A 16310-nucleotide genomic window follows, 5' to 3' on the forward strand; every position below is an offset into this window, starting at 1 on the left:
AAGAGACGGAGTCGGCACTCTGGAAGAGATGATTAGTGCCTAGGTGCCCTCCAGTAATGGATATACAATGTCAATCCGGACAAAGAGGTGGCACTCAAAGGGCTTCAAGTAGATGTTTATCAATGTGAAAAATGCATAAAAGACAACGTTTCAAGGCCTACATGACCTGATGAAAAGGCCAATGTAGGCCTTGAAACATTGTCTTTTATGCATTTTTCACATCGATAAATATCTACTTGAAGCCCTTTGAGTGCCACCTCTTTGTCCGCAGGGAGCACACCAGCAGCCCACGGATTGACATTATATATATATATATATATATATATATATATATATATATATATATATATATAGGGAGATGTTCAGCCTGGCACTCCGCTATCAGTGACAACTGCCTCGGGTGCCTCCAGGTAGATAGGTATAGCAAGTAATCCAAGCAGGCAGTGGCACTCCGTAGGACTTGGTGAAAAAGGTTTATTACTAAGTGTCCGACGTTTCGGGGACTGAATACCCCTTATATATATATATATATATATATATATATATATATATATATATATATATATATATAGTTCATAAAAAGTTCATATAGTTCATAAAAATAAATGCTGCTGCTGGCAGGGGGGTGGGAGGGGGGCTGGCGCTGCGGCTGCTGGCTGGGTGGGAGGGAGGCTGCCGGGTGGGAGGGCGGGCTGCCGGGCGGGTGGGAGGACAGGCTGCCGCTCGGTGGTGATCGGTGCTGTACTTAACAGCACCGATCACCACCGATCTCTGTGTTACCGAGCGGCTTAGCCGCCGGTAACACAGAAAACGCTGCAATTGGCTGTTCACTTTTGAACAGCCAATCGCAGCGATCGCCGACCGGGGGGGGCACCCCTGCCCCCCCTGGGCGGCGAGGGGGGATGTCTGCTGTCAGGGACAGCAGACATCTCCAAACTGTCACCGCGTCTATAGACGCGGTGACAGTTTAAATCCATGACGTACATTTATGCCATGTGTCGGGAAGTACTTCCCGACCATGACGTAAATGTACGTCAAATGTCGGGAAGGGGTTAAATTATGACAACAATAGCAATTGTATATAATATCAGTAGAGCTGCCACCACATCATGCAGTTTAGTGGACAGAGAAGAGCAGCTGCACATGCCCAGTGTCCCGGCTTCTTATACCAGTTTTAATGTATGTGTGGATCTGAATCCTCGAACATTGCATTGGACCAGAGAGCAGCTGCCAGGAGGAAGAGATAGGAGCCTTACCATGAAGTGGGAGATTGTGAGCTTAGAAAGTGCAGTACTGGTTCTATTATGTTTGTGTCTTTATTTTTTATGATATGTTTAACCTTTTCCTGACCACTTATTTAAAAGTTTGAAACAGCCTATACTATAGACCATATATACTGTTAAATATTAATAGTGTATTCCATGCAGTATCATGCATTAACACTCCCTCAGACTCCCGTACTTACTGTGCTGCAGAGAGGAAGAGTTTGGATTACAGTTGGAAACCCCCCTCTAAAAATCCTGCGTTTGCCACTGCCACTAGGGGTCGCTTGACAGACCGAATTACTCCTTTATGAAAGTGAAAGCAATTTTTGCAGGGACACTGATCTGTTTGAAATTTGCTGGATATGGAGAGAGGGAGCAATGGCGGGGATTGGAGACAGTAGCAGATATGTACTAAACTGCCACAGCTCAAAGAGAAAGTAAAAACTGTTACAGCTTAAAGTGAAAGTACATTACAGAACTGTCATTTTGACAGGCTTATGGTACCTACTAATTAAAAGCCTGTCAAAATGACTAGCATCCTGGGATGCAGCATCGGATCACTCAGTCATCATTGTTTAATTAGTAGGTACCATAAGCCGCTCAATGATGACTGAGTGATCCGATGCTGCATCCCATGATGCGGGTCAGATCAGTACTGACGCCTACTGCTGCGTTACCATACAGCGCTATCACTGATTGAACCGCAATAATTGTAAATGTACATGGAAGTGCTGGATAATAAATCTTCCTATAAATCACCACCAAGTAGCTGCATGTTTGCATTCATTAAAAGAGGATAATTAAGTTTCTGCTGGCAAAGATTTACAATGTAAACAAAGTGGATGAACTGACGGAGCACACATGGCATGGTCCAATAACTAGTGTCTTATAGGGGTTTAATTGCCCCAATTAATGGTCATGACTGATAAACAATATGCATTAGTTTAGTGAATGTAAACTTTAAGTTAGATTTGCAATCAAATGTTTGTGTCTTATGAATGAAAATATTTGTATAGAAAATGTTACTGTATCTGTGGTATTATCTGGATAATACATTAGCCATCCCTAATGTATTGTTATATTTCTCTTGCAGTCCGGTGCCACCGCCCTTTTTTTTGCTGCCCAGCAAGGTCACAATAATATAGTGAAATTCCTCTTTTCCTCTGAATTTGGAGCATCTACAGAATTTACTACCAGAGTAAGGAGCATTTACTGTCCACTAAGATGTATACACTTGCTGCACATGTATATATTTACCCCTATCATCAACAAGATGATGATAGGTATAGCATTGATGCATTGTGTAGCTAGAGATAGAAAAATAAATACTTGCTTGCTGGGTTGGGGGATCTTTATTCAGGGCTGCAACCAGGGGGTGACGGTTGGGACTTCAACCCCGGGCCCAGGCCGAGAGGGGACCTGGGTGACAGCAGTGTGGATGGAGCAAAGCCAGCCACACACTGGCAGGCAGCTCCTAAGGGACAGATCAGCCGCAGTCATTTTATTTATTTATTTATTTACAGTTTCTTATATAGCGCAACAGATTCCGTTGCGCTTTACAACTGATGACAACATTGAAAGAACAAACTGGGTAAAACAGAGAGACATAGAGGTTGGAGGGCCCTGCTGCAAGCTTACAATCTATAGGGAAATAGGAGGGAAACACAAGGACAGGCATCAGTAATAGCATAGCAGTCCCACCAAGTTACAAGTCCAGAAGGGAAGCTATATAATATATAAGTGCCTCTGAGGGTTATGTGGGTGGTACCTAAAGGGCCCATTTATCAAGTAATATTTGCTGCTAAATTCCCGAAAACACTCGTTTTTGGGGGTTAACCACAAATATTAAGTATCACCTAAATGTATTAAAGGGGGGCCGCAGCAGGAATCTCTGATCCCTGCTGCGCCGCCGGCCGCATCCCCCATAGGTTTCTATGGAGGATGTGAAGCTGCACGATGTATCACATACTTGCCTACTTTTGAAAAGTAGTTTCAGGAAGATTATGGTTGGTAGCATAATTTTGCATAGCGCCTCATTGAGGGGGCGTGTCATGATCCACCCAAAGGGCGTGGCTACTTCCATTTATGGAGAAATTGTGGAAAAAGATTGTGAACGTGGCACCTAGAAGCGTGGGTGTGTAATTTAAAATGACTTATATCCAAATGTAGATGAGCCCCCAAAGCAGTTAGTAAGGGCTACTATACTTGGTAAAGTGCTGGGAAATGGTGCTGATGATTCAATGTAAATGTATCTATCTCTCATTCCTTTTTTCCCAAAAAATGTAACAGTGTAATGTAGGCTAGGGGAAATGAGGGAGATTGCTAGACTAATGAGGGAGAGAGGGAGATTGCTGCTAAGTCAGGGAGTCTCCTGCAGAATGCAGGAGGGAAGGCAACTATGATGTATCAACATCGGGCAGTCCGGCTTCGCACCCCTGGGCTATCGCCATTCTGATATGGCGATAGCCCATTGTAGCCTATGGCTACACATCGCACTGCCTGTGCGGTCAGCGGGGTTGCGGGGGGGTCAGCGCATTACTGCGCATGCACAGACCCCCCGGCTTCCGGGTCAGGGTTTCGCAGGGACGGGCTCCTTTCGGAGCCCTGTCCCTGCGCCTGACAGATGATAAATCCTGGCGGTATTGCAGGGTACCGCAATGCGATGTCTGGCGATGTCACCGTGCCGGCATCGCTCTCTAATGATAAATGCGCCCCTAAATATGATAGGCTTGCCTGAAGAGGTGAGTTTTCAAGGAACGCTTGAAAGTTTGGAGGCTTGATGAGAGTCTAATTGTGTGCGGGAGGGCATTCCACAGGGTGTGTGCAGCCCTATGAAAGTCCTGTAATATCAATTTATTGACAGCCTATTGGAGCTTGCGGACCAGCAGCCAATCAGGAGCTGCTACTAGGCAGGGGTTCCAAGTCTTTTTTTGAATCACGTCACCCTAGAATATCAGCAGCATTTTTTTATGGCACCCCTATGATAAAAATTCTTAAGTTAATATTTTTTTGACAAATTTATCAGTAAAGTAAATTGGACCTGCCTGTCATCCCGAGGGTCAGATATGTGGTGGTGTACAATTGTTCACATGTTTTAGGGTTGGCTGTCACTAGGACTTTGACCATAAATAATTTAGAATTTTTCTGGACCACAATCCAGAAGAACCCTGCAAGAGCTTTGCAGCACTGGTGGGTGCTTAGGCACACAGTTTGGGAACCACTGTTACCACTTTCACATCGCAAATTCCTGGTCGCATCCGCAATTTGGACATGGGTCCATTCTGGGAGCGACCCGGCATTTTGCAAGGTGTAGATCCCCTCACGACCTTGCAATAACCTTGGCCACTGATATCACACGGGGGCGGGCAAGGTGGCAGCGCGTTATCAGGGAGTATCGGGGGCTGCCTGCTCCCTATAGTGTATAAGGGATCTGGGTCGCTCAACCCTGGTCACCCGTTTACACTGCCCAGGAATCCGGGTCCGACCACGGTAAAACCCATCTTGTAACCGGGGTCGGAATGCTGGTATGCTGGACCCTGTTTTTCTTTTTTGGCTTGTTTTCACACCGCACAGAGACCCGGGTCGGACTCAGGATATTTTCGCGGTGTGAAAGGGGTATTTATATAGTTAAAGTGTCCCTGGATGTGTGCTGATTTAACATAGTGACCACAGTGGCTATTAATGATTGTCATTGTAGTACTGCATTCATACAAGTAAGACATTCCAGTGGTAAGAACTTTATATATATATCTATATATATCTATATATATATAGATATATATATAGATATATATAGATATAGATATATATCTATTTATATATATATATTTATATCGATAGTCCAAATCTGCCGGCACTCAATGATAGGTATAAGGATGAATAAACAGCGGGCCCCGGTGCCCAGAGAAAAGATCCGTACACAAACTCCAAAAGAATGGCACTCCAGAGGCAAAGGTACAATATATGAAAAAAGCGTGTATTAGAACATCAAGCTTTCGGGGTTTGATCCCCTTCGTCAGTGTATCCTGAAAACCCCGAAAGCTTGATGTTCTAATACACGCTTTTTTCATATATTGTACCTTTGCCTCTGGAGTGCCATTCTTTTGGAGTTTGTATATATTTATATCTATATATATATATAATCTCATGTGTTATGCATTTCCTAAACCTAATGCATTTCTTATTGCGTTTGAGATACTGGGATTCTCTATCACATGTGCAGATAGTAATGGTACATTAATATGGTATATAAACATCACCGTAATCTGATTATTATCATACATACAGTATGTTACACTATATTTCCCCCCCAGAACTATGGTGTTTGTACTCATACAGTGCATTGCTTTTATTATTCTTGTACATTATCATGCATGTACTATACGGGGCCCAGATCATGTCCTTGTGGTGGTTCTCCACGCCCCCTCTGGTGAAAGGCCACTCCCCTTTAGCGTGGGCTCTGCTTTCTCTGTAGGGTCCCTTATGTCCCCATACACTGTTCCTTATTGTGTAATATATACATTTGATCAATTTAGGGATTTGAAGCAACTATTTAATACTGTACCAAAATATATTGTAATGCGCATAGTCTGCTATCACAGCCGCGTATATTTAAGCCAATGCAATTTACAGGCTGCAGAAAGTCTATAAAAGTAAATAACAGGCTGCCTTGTTCTACAGCTTGGTAACAAGTCAATATGTTAATTGCTAAGTAGAGGGAATCCATTCGTGGCTGAATGTGCGATCAGTGAGAGCCTGGCACCCATTCAGAATAGTGCTGACTTGGCTCTTTGGCACGTTACGGTTTAATGCTCGCATTTATTTCCGGACAGTGAAAGGGCATCTGAGGCTGGATTTCAGGTACTAGCTGGAAGATATTTACTTTGTGCCCAGTGTTTTTATCCCTAAAAGAAACTGTTTTTATTTCTGTGGGAAACACGCCGCTGACTAAGTGCTTTAATCAGACTTTAAAGCTACACTCCATTATAATCTGAGGTTAATGTTGTCTGACAAGATCCAATAGCAATGAGCTATCTAAAACTCTCTCTGGCCCATATCAATGTGTGCATGCCATTAAGATGAAGCTGCCAGGGCTGTGTCACATAACGAGGCATTCAGAGGCAATTTAAGGCACAATAAATTGAAAATAATTCATTTAAATAATACTTATTGTCTTGCTGCAAAAGTTTCTATTAATTGTATGTGCACTGTGGGCATATGTGGGTATTCTGATCTCATTACTCTGAGGGCAGTATTCAATGAACATATTCACGGCGTGCAGCGAATCATGTTTAGGATTCGCTGTACAGTCGCCGTGTTCCGGAGCCTCACTGTCCCCCTGCTATCCCCGTATTCAATGAGGCAGGGGCTCGCTGGTGGAAGTCTCCCTGCCTGCCCCAGAATGTATGTGGAGGGGAGGAGGGCTCCCCAGGACCCAGGATTGGGAGCAGTGAATATATGAATATATGAATATCTAATGAGCGGCTCTCGGCTACCGGCCCCCGGCCCCCTGCTGGCTGCTATCTGTAAAAAAAAATTTTTTTATGATTGTGCGTTCAGATGTAGGCAAAAGTTTAGTGAGGGCATGCTTGTGCCTATCCGGGCTGCGCAGTACTGGACGTAAATGAAACGACTTATTTTTGAGGTGTGTATATGCAACTAGTACAGTCTAATGTCCTCATTAGTGATATATATACAGATAGTCGTGTACAATCTGCGCAGGCGTAACCGTCACATCTAGAGAGATTAATACAATTCTACATCTTTTCTAACAAGCTTCTCTTTGAGCGATGTGCGCCCTATTTTCCTTACAACTCTGCTTGAGGTCATGTAAGTCATTTTACCATTTTGAATTATTGATAGAATCTCCATACTCTTTTTTTTGCCTAGAAATACGCCTTAAAATATGAAGTTGAGTAATATTACTCCACAGAAAAAATATTCTAGTGAGACCTATGCCAGTACTATAATATGGAGTAAACACCGAACAGGCAATCATAGTGGTGTTTACAATTTAACACTTAATTCATAAGTTCAGTTCTGTGTGAAATATAAAGATGACTTTATTCCTTCCCCCTGGCGTTAGAGGCTTAGGCTGTCTGGGCTGCAGGAAATAACATTTCCAGTGTAGCTTTAGGAATTTTGTTAGTGTATGTGTAGAAATCTCATAGAATGTAATGCGTAAAACTGACTGAAGTACAGTGTATGTCGTCTGCATACTTGGGGGGCATTTTTATCTATTGTTGGGAGGTCTGACAGTCGGGATTCTGATGGTCAGTACTCCGACATCGGAATCTTGAATGTTTAAATGCCCATCAGTTGGGATCCCGACTCACAGGGGCTATTCCCCAATGACCTCCATAGAGGAGGAATAGAACCTGTGGCAAGAGAAGCATTCCCATGGTAATAAGCGTCCAACTCTAACTTCATAATGCGTCATTTCTAGTATGAGTAAAGGTATATCCAGTGCTGTCAGAGTGTTGTACAGTACCTCTGTGTTTATTTCTCCATAGGATGGAGGCACGGCACTGCTATCAGCCTGTCAGCATGGACATTATCGGGTGGTGGAAACTCTTCTGAAAAACGGAGCAAACATCCATGAGCAGCTTTATGTATGTATATTATTCTCGCAGCCAGTCATGATGGGAATTCTATTGAAGATGGGATGTTGCTAATCAGAATCAGCTTTATTGGCCAGGTATACTTGTGTATACTAGGAATTTGATTTGGATTGCTGTGCAACAGCCATTTATGTTACAGTTAAAACAGTGACAGTACAGATATACATAACACGTACAGGTATATGCTCGATGTGTCCTGGGGATTGTAGACATAGGGAACATATATTTGCTGAGCTGCACCGCGCCTAGGCACCCATCAGCGACGCCACTGGTCATTGCAACAGCCAGGTAGGTAACAATATAAGCAGAGACAGTACAGTTATCACACAGGGAACACCTACCCGCCGAGCTGCACAGTGCCTAGGCAGCCAACAACGGCGCCACTGGTCATTGCAAACAGCCAGGTAGGTAACAGTTAAGTAGGGACAGTACAGTTTTAGGTTGCTATGCAGTGTGCGAGACAGGGGAGACACAGGGATACATATGGCTGAGTGGCACAGTTCCTAGGCAGCCATTTGCGGCGCCACCTTGTTCATGCTGCTCAAAGACAGCAGTAAAAATAATAAATTTATTTATACAGCACTTTTCTTCCATAGCTGGCACACCCTGCTAGCTTGTTGCTGGCAGGGTGTGCAACCAGTGATGGTACAGCATACAGGCTTTGCATACAGTGGGGGTGGAGGTACATGGTACAAATCATGATAAAGAAACAGTAAACAAAAAAAGTAATACATAGCTTCCATCAGTTTAGAGGCTGGGAGAGATGGTAATTGGTGAAAAATAAAAGTAAAATGATGCAATGTGCACGTGTAAGTCCAAATCCAGTCAAACTCATGCTTCAGCTGACATGCTTTCGATGCAGGCTAAGATGGCAGGCAAGCCTTGAACAGGCTTCCAAATATTTCTAATTTAAAGGAAAGTTTGGGTCAGCTGGTACAGGGGGGGGGGGGGGGGGGGCTGGTGTTTAAAAAAAATTGCTCAACAAGCTAATTAATGGTGGGGGAAGTTGCAGGCTCCCAGTAACAAAACAATTTACAATGCAGACTGTTCTTTAAATGAAGAGCATCAGATGTTCAAAATGGGATTCATGTACCTGTAAAATAGGAGATGAGATGGTTTTAAAACTTCTCTCCAGTCAAACTCATGCTTCAGCTGTCTTCGTAGACGATAATAGATAGATTCTGATTGGTTGCCCATAGCAACATCCCATATTCAATAGAACGTTCATCTTAGTAAATAAATCCATAAGCCCTGTCATGACTACAGTATTTACCCACATATGCCTGGGGGTAGAGAACTGAGTATAAAGAGAATGGCTAGTTAGAAGTGTCTAATATAGGTAGTATTTGGAAGTTATATAGTATGAAAAAAAGTGGGATGGTAAAGGACAGTAATTGGGAGAAAATAATTGATAGGGATATTGTTAGCAATTATTTATATCTCAATATATAAGTTACTGTAGAACCTTACAGAAGTAATTATACACAGCTGCAATAACATGGGTTGTTGCTGGGTCTACCTGGGTCATGACTTGGAGGAAAGGGATCCTTGAAAAACTGGGTAGCTATCAGGGTGAGACCCAAGAGAACACGGGCAGTGTACATAGTAAATTGGGGTCAGGCTAAAAGTATAGAGATGATGTCATCTCCAGGTACCTGCAGAACAGAGGCACAGATGCAGTCTGAAAGGGGTCTACCCACCAATATGCTGGGCCCATAACAAAGTGGTGCTTGACCTTTTTTTTTTTAAACACATTTTATTGGTTGGAACACAGCCAAAGTGAACATAATCAGATACAGAGACAAAAATTGGTATAAGAAATATAAGCAATAAACAAGTCTGCATTACAATGATGGCGTGATCCAGAAAAAAGTATTTTTCGTATATATATAAAGAAGAGTGAAAAAAGAAAAGGTAGAGAGAGAGAGAGAGAGTGAGAGGAAGACCTCGCAAAGGCAAGGTGGCAGGTGCTTGACCTTTTTTTAATTAAATGACAGAAAAATCCCTGACATGGATCACCTGGGAGCAGGATGGTGAACACACGGGCACATTACCTGCTATTTTTTGTTTTTATGTTTTAAGGCTATGGGGGGAAATCTAGTATAGTGTGATATTCCATGCATACACAGTTTATCATTGCACAATGTGTGTATAAATACAATGTATGATTTCAGTTCCTCCCCACAAACAAACCTGCTGCCTGGGGGAGAGTTGTGTGACCTTATTTAACCAGAACACTTATTGCTTTAATAATAAACTGCAATATTAACATTCGCCCATAAAGGAAAGAACTTGGGTGAGGTGGGTATAGCGTGCCAACATGACTAAAAATCCACTTACACTTGTAGATAGCTTTATATTTAACTTGTAAACTCATACATTACATGCAGGAAATCTTGTACCAACATGAAAATATCGTTCACTGCTGGGTACAGCTGGGCTAGGAAATACCTAATCTCTATGTGCTGTCTGCCTAACCTTTATAGGGTTAATCCATTGTTAAATTTTATCTCTAATACAGTTGGTATTGTCCCAAAAAATATCCCTATTATACAATGACCCCATCAAGGCAGCAGGAAGGGCAGCCTCCTGTGCCATCACATATCTGTGTGTGCCATAATGGGGGCAGAACAGTACAGCTACCGATTGTAGTACACAATAGTTCCGCCCTCTTCCCAGTATCACCAAGTTCATTTGTAGATAGGTTTGCATTAGTCATTGATGAGCATGGTGCGTGTAGCTTCAGTGGGTGCAGCCTGAGGAGCTATCGCTATGGGGCCCAGAGGTTTAGAGGTTTAATCTAAGCTGAGCAAACTGAAATTTGATGATCATTGGTAGCATTGGAAACCTGGAAGTGAATTTACCCCAGCATTTCTCCATTGCTTGAGGGTGGATACAGTAGGGCCATGATTAGGATTTCCCCATGTTACTGCTTTTTAACAAATACAATTTTCCTGAGCAGCTTTCTTAAATGAGCTATCACCCAAGCTTCATTTCAATATAAATGGCATTAATGGAGTGCCCCTTTGTTTCAGCCATGCTGTACAGTGGTACGAGGGGGCGCTGGAAAAGTCCTTGGCCTAACCCACTTCTAGGGTTACCAACTCATCCCTTTAATCCGGGACACATATTAATTACACAGGTTCTGTGGCTGGCTTTTACCTGGTTTTAAACTGCCACACTTCAAGACTCCATTTCACCTGGTTTTAAACTGCCACAGAACCTGTGTAATTAATATGTGTCCCGAATTAAAGGGATGAGTTGGTCACCCTACCCACTTCCTGTAATTGTAGCATTACTTGGTCCTGCAGCTACTGTAGAAGGAGCATATTTGTTTTATTTTAGAATTTTAAGACTATGGGCCTAATTATCGAACGCATATGCACGGCCGCAATTAGTGAATTTAAAATTAGGAGGCCCATCCAGGAACAGGGCATTGTGTCCCTCCTGGGAGAGATCATGTTTGGAGGTGAGAAAATGGCCTTATGAGGGCGACGTATGACACAAAAATCCTTTAGGTGCTGTCACGGATAACAGAGGAGGACACTACCTGTGTGAGAATTTGACTTTACCTGAGCAGAGACGCGGAGTCTAACCGTGCCAGGGGTTTTCTGCCAGTGACCCCTCCAAGCGGGATTTGGGCTTTTGCGGCGCCTGGCACGTCGGTCATGGCCCTCTGCCCAGGCTTCTCGTACAGGCGCTGGTTACACTGGAAGTAGCAGTAGTCAGACAAGGGTTTAGCAGGTGCAGGTCACAGGTATAGCCGGGTTGGTAGCAAATAACAGATGGCTGGAGGTACACAAGGATTGAGCAGGTTCTTTGTCACAGGAATAGCCAGGTCAGTACCAGATATCAGGGAGCGTAGTGCAGACAAGGATCAGAAGGCTGGATACACACAGGTATAATGCTGAAATGGTGGGAGTACCTGAGACACTGGACACTGATAATACTATGCAGCACTGGATGACTTCAGGTATGAGCTTTGAACCAACAAGCAGTGAACAGAGACTGAATGAGCAAACTGAGAGTGGATCTCCCCAGGTACTGCAGACAAGTACTTAGCTGGAGTGCAGGGAATTACAGCAACTGCAATTCTGGGCCAGATAACAGAATCTTTAACTTGCACATGAGAGACAAGGAACAGCATGTAGCTCAGGGAAGTAACACCTTGCTTCTGGCACCAGTGGGAATTCTCACAGGGAGTATCAATCAGCTGTAGGTGTGTGATAGGCTGCTGAGATCAGCTGACAAGGTGATGTCAGAGTACCAGGTATTCACACAATATAACAGAGTGTGACAGGTGCGTTCACACTGACATAGTTCATAGCTACCCCGCAATACTGTACAGTCCCAGGATGATAAGAATTGTACTGCCACACTCCCCCGCACTTTCCACTTTAACCAGAAGGGGGCAGCATACAAAGTAGGCGAGTATGGGTTACACTCCCAAATTCTTTCACCTACAAAGACATCAAAGATGGTAGATTGGGTTCTGAAAGTATGTTTTCTTATTTCAGGATGGGGCGACTCCTCTCTTTCTTGCAGCACAGGGGGGCTATGTGGACGTTGTTCGATTATTGCTCACATTTGGTGCAAAGGTGAATCAGCCCCGGCAGGTAAACGTATAACTCCAGCCGCCGCTCTTATGCCTTACCGAGAGGCCAGTATAACCTGTCTGGCCTGTGTACTTTCCTGCTCCAATTCCTATCAGCATTTCTAAGTTTAATGTTTTACCGCAGCAGCTGTTTCTGTGTCAGCTATAAAAGCAGGCTGTATAGTAACAAGGCGTGCCAGAGATCCGGCGCTACTTCTGCTGCAAGTAACCATATATCTGAAACAGTGCTACAGTCACTGAGAAACATATCAAACATATAAAACAAGGGTGGTCGACAGTATCTAGCGCAAATAATCCAACAATCTCACATGTGGCTCCAAAAGGATGATTGGCATATACATCGACATATGAAGCTCACCCTTTTGCATACCCAAAAGTGTAGACATCACGGGTGACATTCTATGGGATGAGATTTGTGTTTTTTGGCGAAATTTGCGCAAAAAACGTCCGAAATCCCGTTTTCGCATATTTAATGAGATGCGAAAAACGGCAAAAATCGCAGATTTTGCCGCGAGATCGCACTTTTACAAAGGGGACGCGTATAACTTCACAGGTATACGCGTCCCCTCGCCACGCTTCGGGCTCGGTGGCTCGCTGCGCTCGCCACACTATATATTCTCAACTCCACGCCGACGTGGATAGTAGGGGAATGAAAAGGTCGGAGGACGCGCACCGCTGCCCCTCGCGGGCTTGCTGCGCTCGCCACGCTTCGGGTTGCCGTCTATCGTGGTGTGACGACGGGGCCATATATAATGTGAAATGGGTCATATTGGCCCATTTCACATTTTTTCCTATGTGAGATGGACTGAATCAAGTCCATCTCATCTTGTGCCATTATAATGGCACAAGACCGACGCGATGCTCCCGATTTCAATGTTAAAAAATATTTCGGGGGCATCGCGTCGGTCGCGTCGGGACCAATGTTAATGGTCCCGACCGACGCGATGCCCCCGATTTTTCCTTTGCCGGCAAAATGGACCTGATTTCAAAGGAAATCGGGTCCATCGCGGGGATCGTGTACCTTAACTTAAAGGTACATGATCCCAAAGATTGTGGCCGTGCTAGGAAACAAGTACCAAAAGTGCGATAATGGGCGAAAAACTGACGTGCGAAAAACTCTCATCCCATAGAATGTCACCCCACATGTATCAGGGTATCTTTATATCCTCATATTTGTATTGGTATGCAGTGAGGCAAAACGGGGAAAAAACTCCCATGGTGCAGTATAAAAAGTTTTAATGTACCAATAAACACATATGAAATGTAAAAAAGAGGGTATTCTCATAATAGATTTAAGGTGTGGATTCTATTACAGCAAGTACCTGGACAAGGTACCTGGGGTCAGCCCTGGACAGGGTACCTGGGGGAGTGGGGACCTCCCCCCAATAAAGGGGTCCCCTCCTCCCAGGCTTCAGCCGTCCAGAGCGGTGGATTCTGGGCTGATACGTGTAAAAAAAATTATAGTTTGCCAAGTCCCAGCATGCGGGCGAGGCCTGCTTGGATTTGTAGTTCACCTGAAAAAAGCTTCTTTTTTAAAACACGTATCAGCCCCGCGTCCACCGGCCACTGATGCCGGGGACAGCCCGGGCTTCAGCTCTGGATGGCTGAAGCCTGGGGGGGGAACCCCTTTATTGGGGGGGTGTCCCACTCCTCCAGGTACCCCATCCAGGGCTGACCAGCCACGGTGCATATTGTACAGCCGGGAGACCTTATGTAAAAAGTGTCCCCCGGCTGTGGCATGACACTGCGGGCTGTTGGAGCCCAGTGCTAGTTGCAAAATACGGGGGGAACCCGTTTTTTGGTCCCCCATATTTTTGGAACCAGGACTGGTTCAAGAGTCTGGGACTGGTTTCAGAAATATGGGAGACCCCAACACTTTTGTCCCCCGTATTTTTGAAACCAGGTCATGCTTAATGAGCCCGGGGCTAGTTACGCCATTTAAAAAAATAATAATTCTAAGCCAGAACTATGCACAGATCTGTGCTTGGTTCTGTCAAATTCGCCAGTCAGAACCAGGTCTATTTTTTGGGCGATTTTTGGTAACGTTTACCAAAAATTGCACCCTATTTCATTTGCGAGTTGCATACTTTACAATGGGAAAACATCTGGAGGCGAATTAAAGTGTGACCAAAAATCGCCAGGTCAAAATGTGCGATTTTCAGGTAGCACTAACAAGCAGAAATGAGAACACATAAATCGCTATCATTACACTGCATCTGTTACAATACTTTTAACGGCATGTTGTTAAAGTTTATGGAAATTATATATAATTATGAATAATTGTAGTTCACCAGTATATACATGACATTTGTTTAAAGTGTTGTAAAAAAGAAGAGAGAAATAGGTAAATACAAATAAGGGCTTTTAAAAATTATTTATTTGAAAATGCATAGTGCCATCTAGTGGGAATTCGGTTACATCAACTGTTCACTGTAAAATCTATTATTTTAAACTTATTTACATAGTGGCTAAATATTCAGTGTTGTAGTCTAGATATCTTCATTGTTATAGGGATATATTGATATAGGGAAGCTTGTAAAGACTGTATATGTTTGTACTGAGCAGACCAGTCATGCAGCTAAATACGGGAAGAATGAATACAGGTAACAGTAGCAGTATTGGCATCTGGCTGTAGAGACCGTAAGGGAGCGGGTTGGGATTGTTTGGTCGAATGCATTATGGTCGAATGTCATTACATCGAATCCATTAGGTCGAATTGCTAAAAGGTCGACATGATTCTAGGTCGACATGGGAAAAGGTCGAAATGATTCTAGGTCGAAAGGTCATTAGTTCGACAGGTCATTAGGTCGACAAGGTCATTAGGTCGACATTGTCTAGGTCGACATTCACAAAGTCGACATGGGGTTTTTCACTGTTTTTTACCTGAATGTCAACACAGTCGACATGGACACAGTTTAAAGTGCACTGCATCCCCTCGCATCGCTCGCTGCGCTCGCAATGCGTCGGGCACGGTGCCTCGCTACGCTCGGCACACTATTTTATTCTCCCACCACGCCCTAGTGGATGGTAGGGAATGAAATACCGCCTGTCAGCACATGTCGGCTCAAAAAACAGTGAAAAACCCCATGTCGACTTTGTGAATGTCGACCTAGACAATGTCGACCTAATGACCTTGTCGACCTAATGACCTGTCGAACTAATGACCTTTCGACCTAGAATCATTTCGACCTTTTCCCATGTCGACCTAGAATCATGTCGACCTTTTAGCAATTCGACCTAATGGATTCGATGTAATGACATTCGACCATAATGCATTCGACCAAATGACCGCATCCCAAGGGAGCAATGATGTTACCTTCATTGTTATTTTACAAGAATTGCCAACAGGTTAGGAGAAGGTGCAGTGTTCGGACAAGAGGCATTGGCCCTTATTCTGGTTGGTGCGGTCGAGCCGCATATGCGGCTCCGACCGCACCAGACGAATCCCCGCCCACGCTACGGATCGCCACGGCCGTCCGTACACGGACGGCTGGCGATCCGCACGAAAATGGTGGAGGCGTACGCCTCCACCATGGTGGGAGCTGCCCCCTGCATTCGATGGTCGACGACCATCGAAGGCAGGGCCGCACGCCGCGGCAGCTCCCGCAAGCTGAGACCACACGGACGATTGTCCGTGTGGTAGCTTGTATGGGGGCTGAAAGCTGACATCCGGCGACGTCAGCTTTCCGCCCCCATGAGTGGCGTCATGCCCTCATTACCATGCGTACGCCCCGCGTTTGCATGGGAACGCCCATGAAACGCGGGGCGTATACATAGGGAAATGAGGGACTGAAGCCCCTCACGCCCCTA

General features: G+C 44.4%; 1 protein-coding gene across 2 annotated transcripts in view; it reads left to right on the top strand.

Moving 5' to 3' along the window:
• The window catches only part of ANKRD29 (ankyrin repeat domain 29), a 49553-nt gene that overhangs the window by 18733 nt on the left and 14510 nt on the right, over positions 1–16310 (top strand). For both annotated transcript variants that reach the window (XM_083187513.1, XM_083187514.1), the window contains exons 4-6: positions 2359–2463; positions 7778–7876; positions 12403–12501. In XM_083187513.1, coding sequence (XP_083043639.1) covers positions 2359–2463; positions 7778–7876; positions 12403–12501 — 303 coding nt within the window. The remainder of the gene's footprint in view (positions 1–2358; positions 2464–7777; positions 7877–12402; positions 12502–16310) is intronic.

This window comes from Crinia signifera, chromosome 5 (assembly GCF_055691185.1).
Source record: "Crinia signifera chromosome 5, ASM5569118v1, whole genome shotgun sequence".
NCBI classification, from domain to species: Eukaryota; Metazoa; Chordata; class Amphibia; order Anura; family Myobatrachidae; genus Crinia; species Crinia signifera.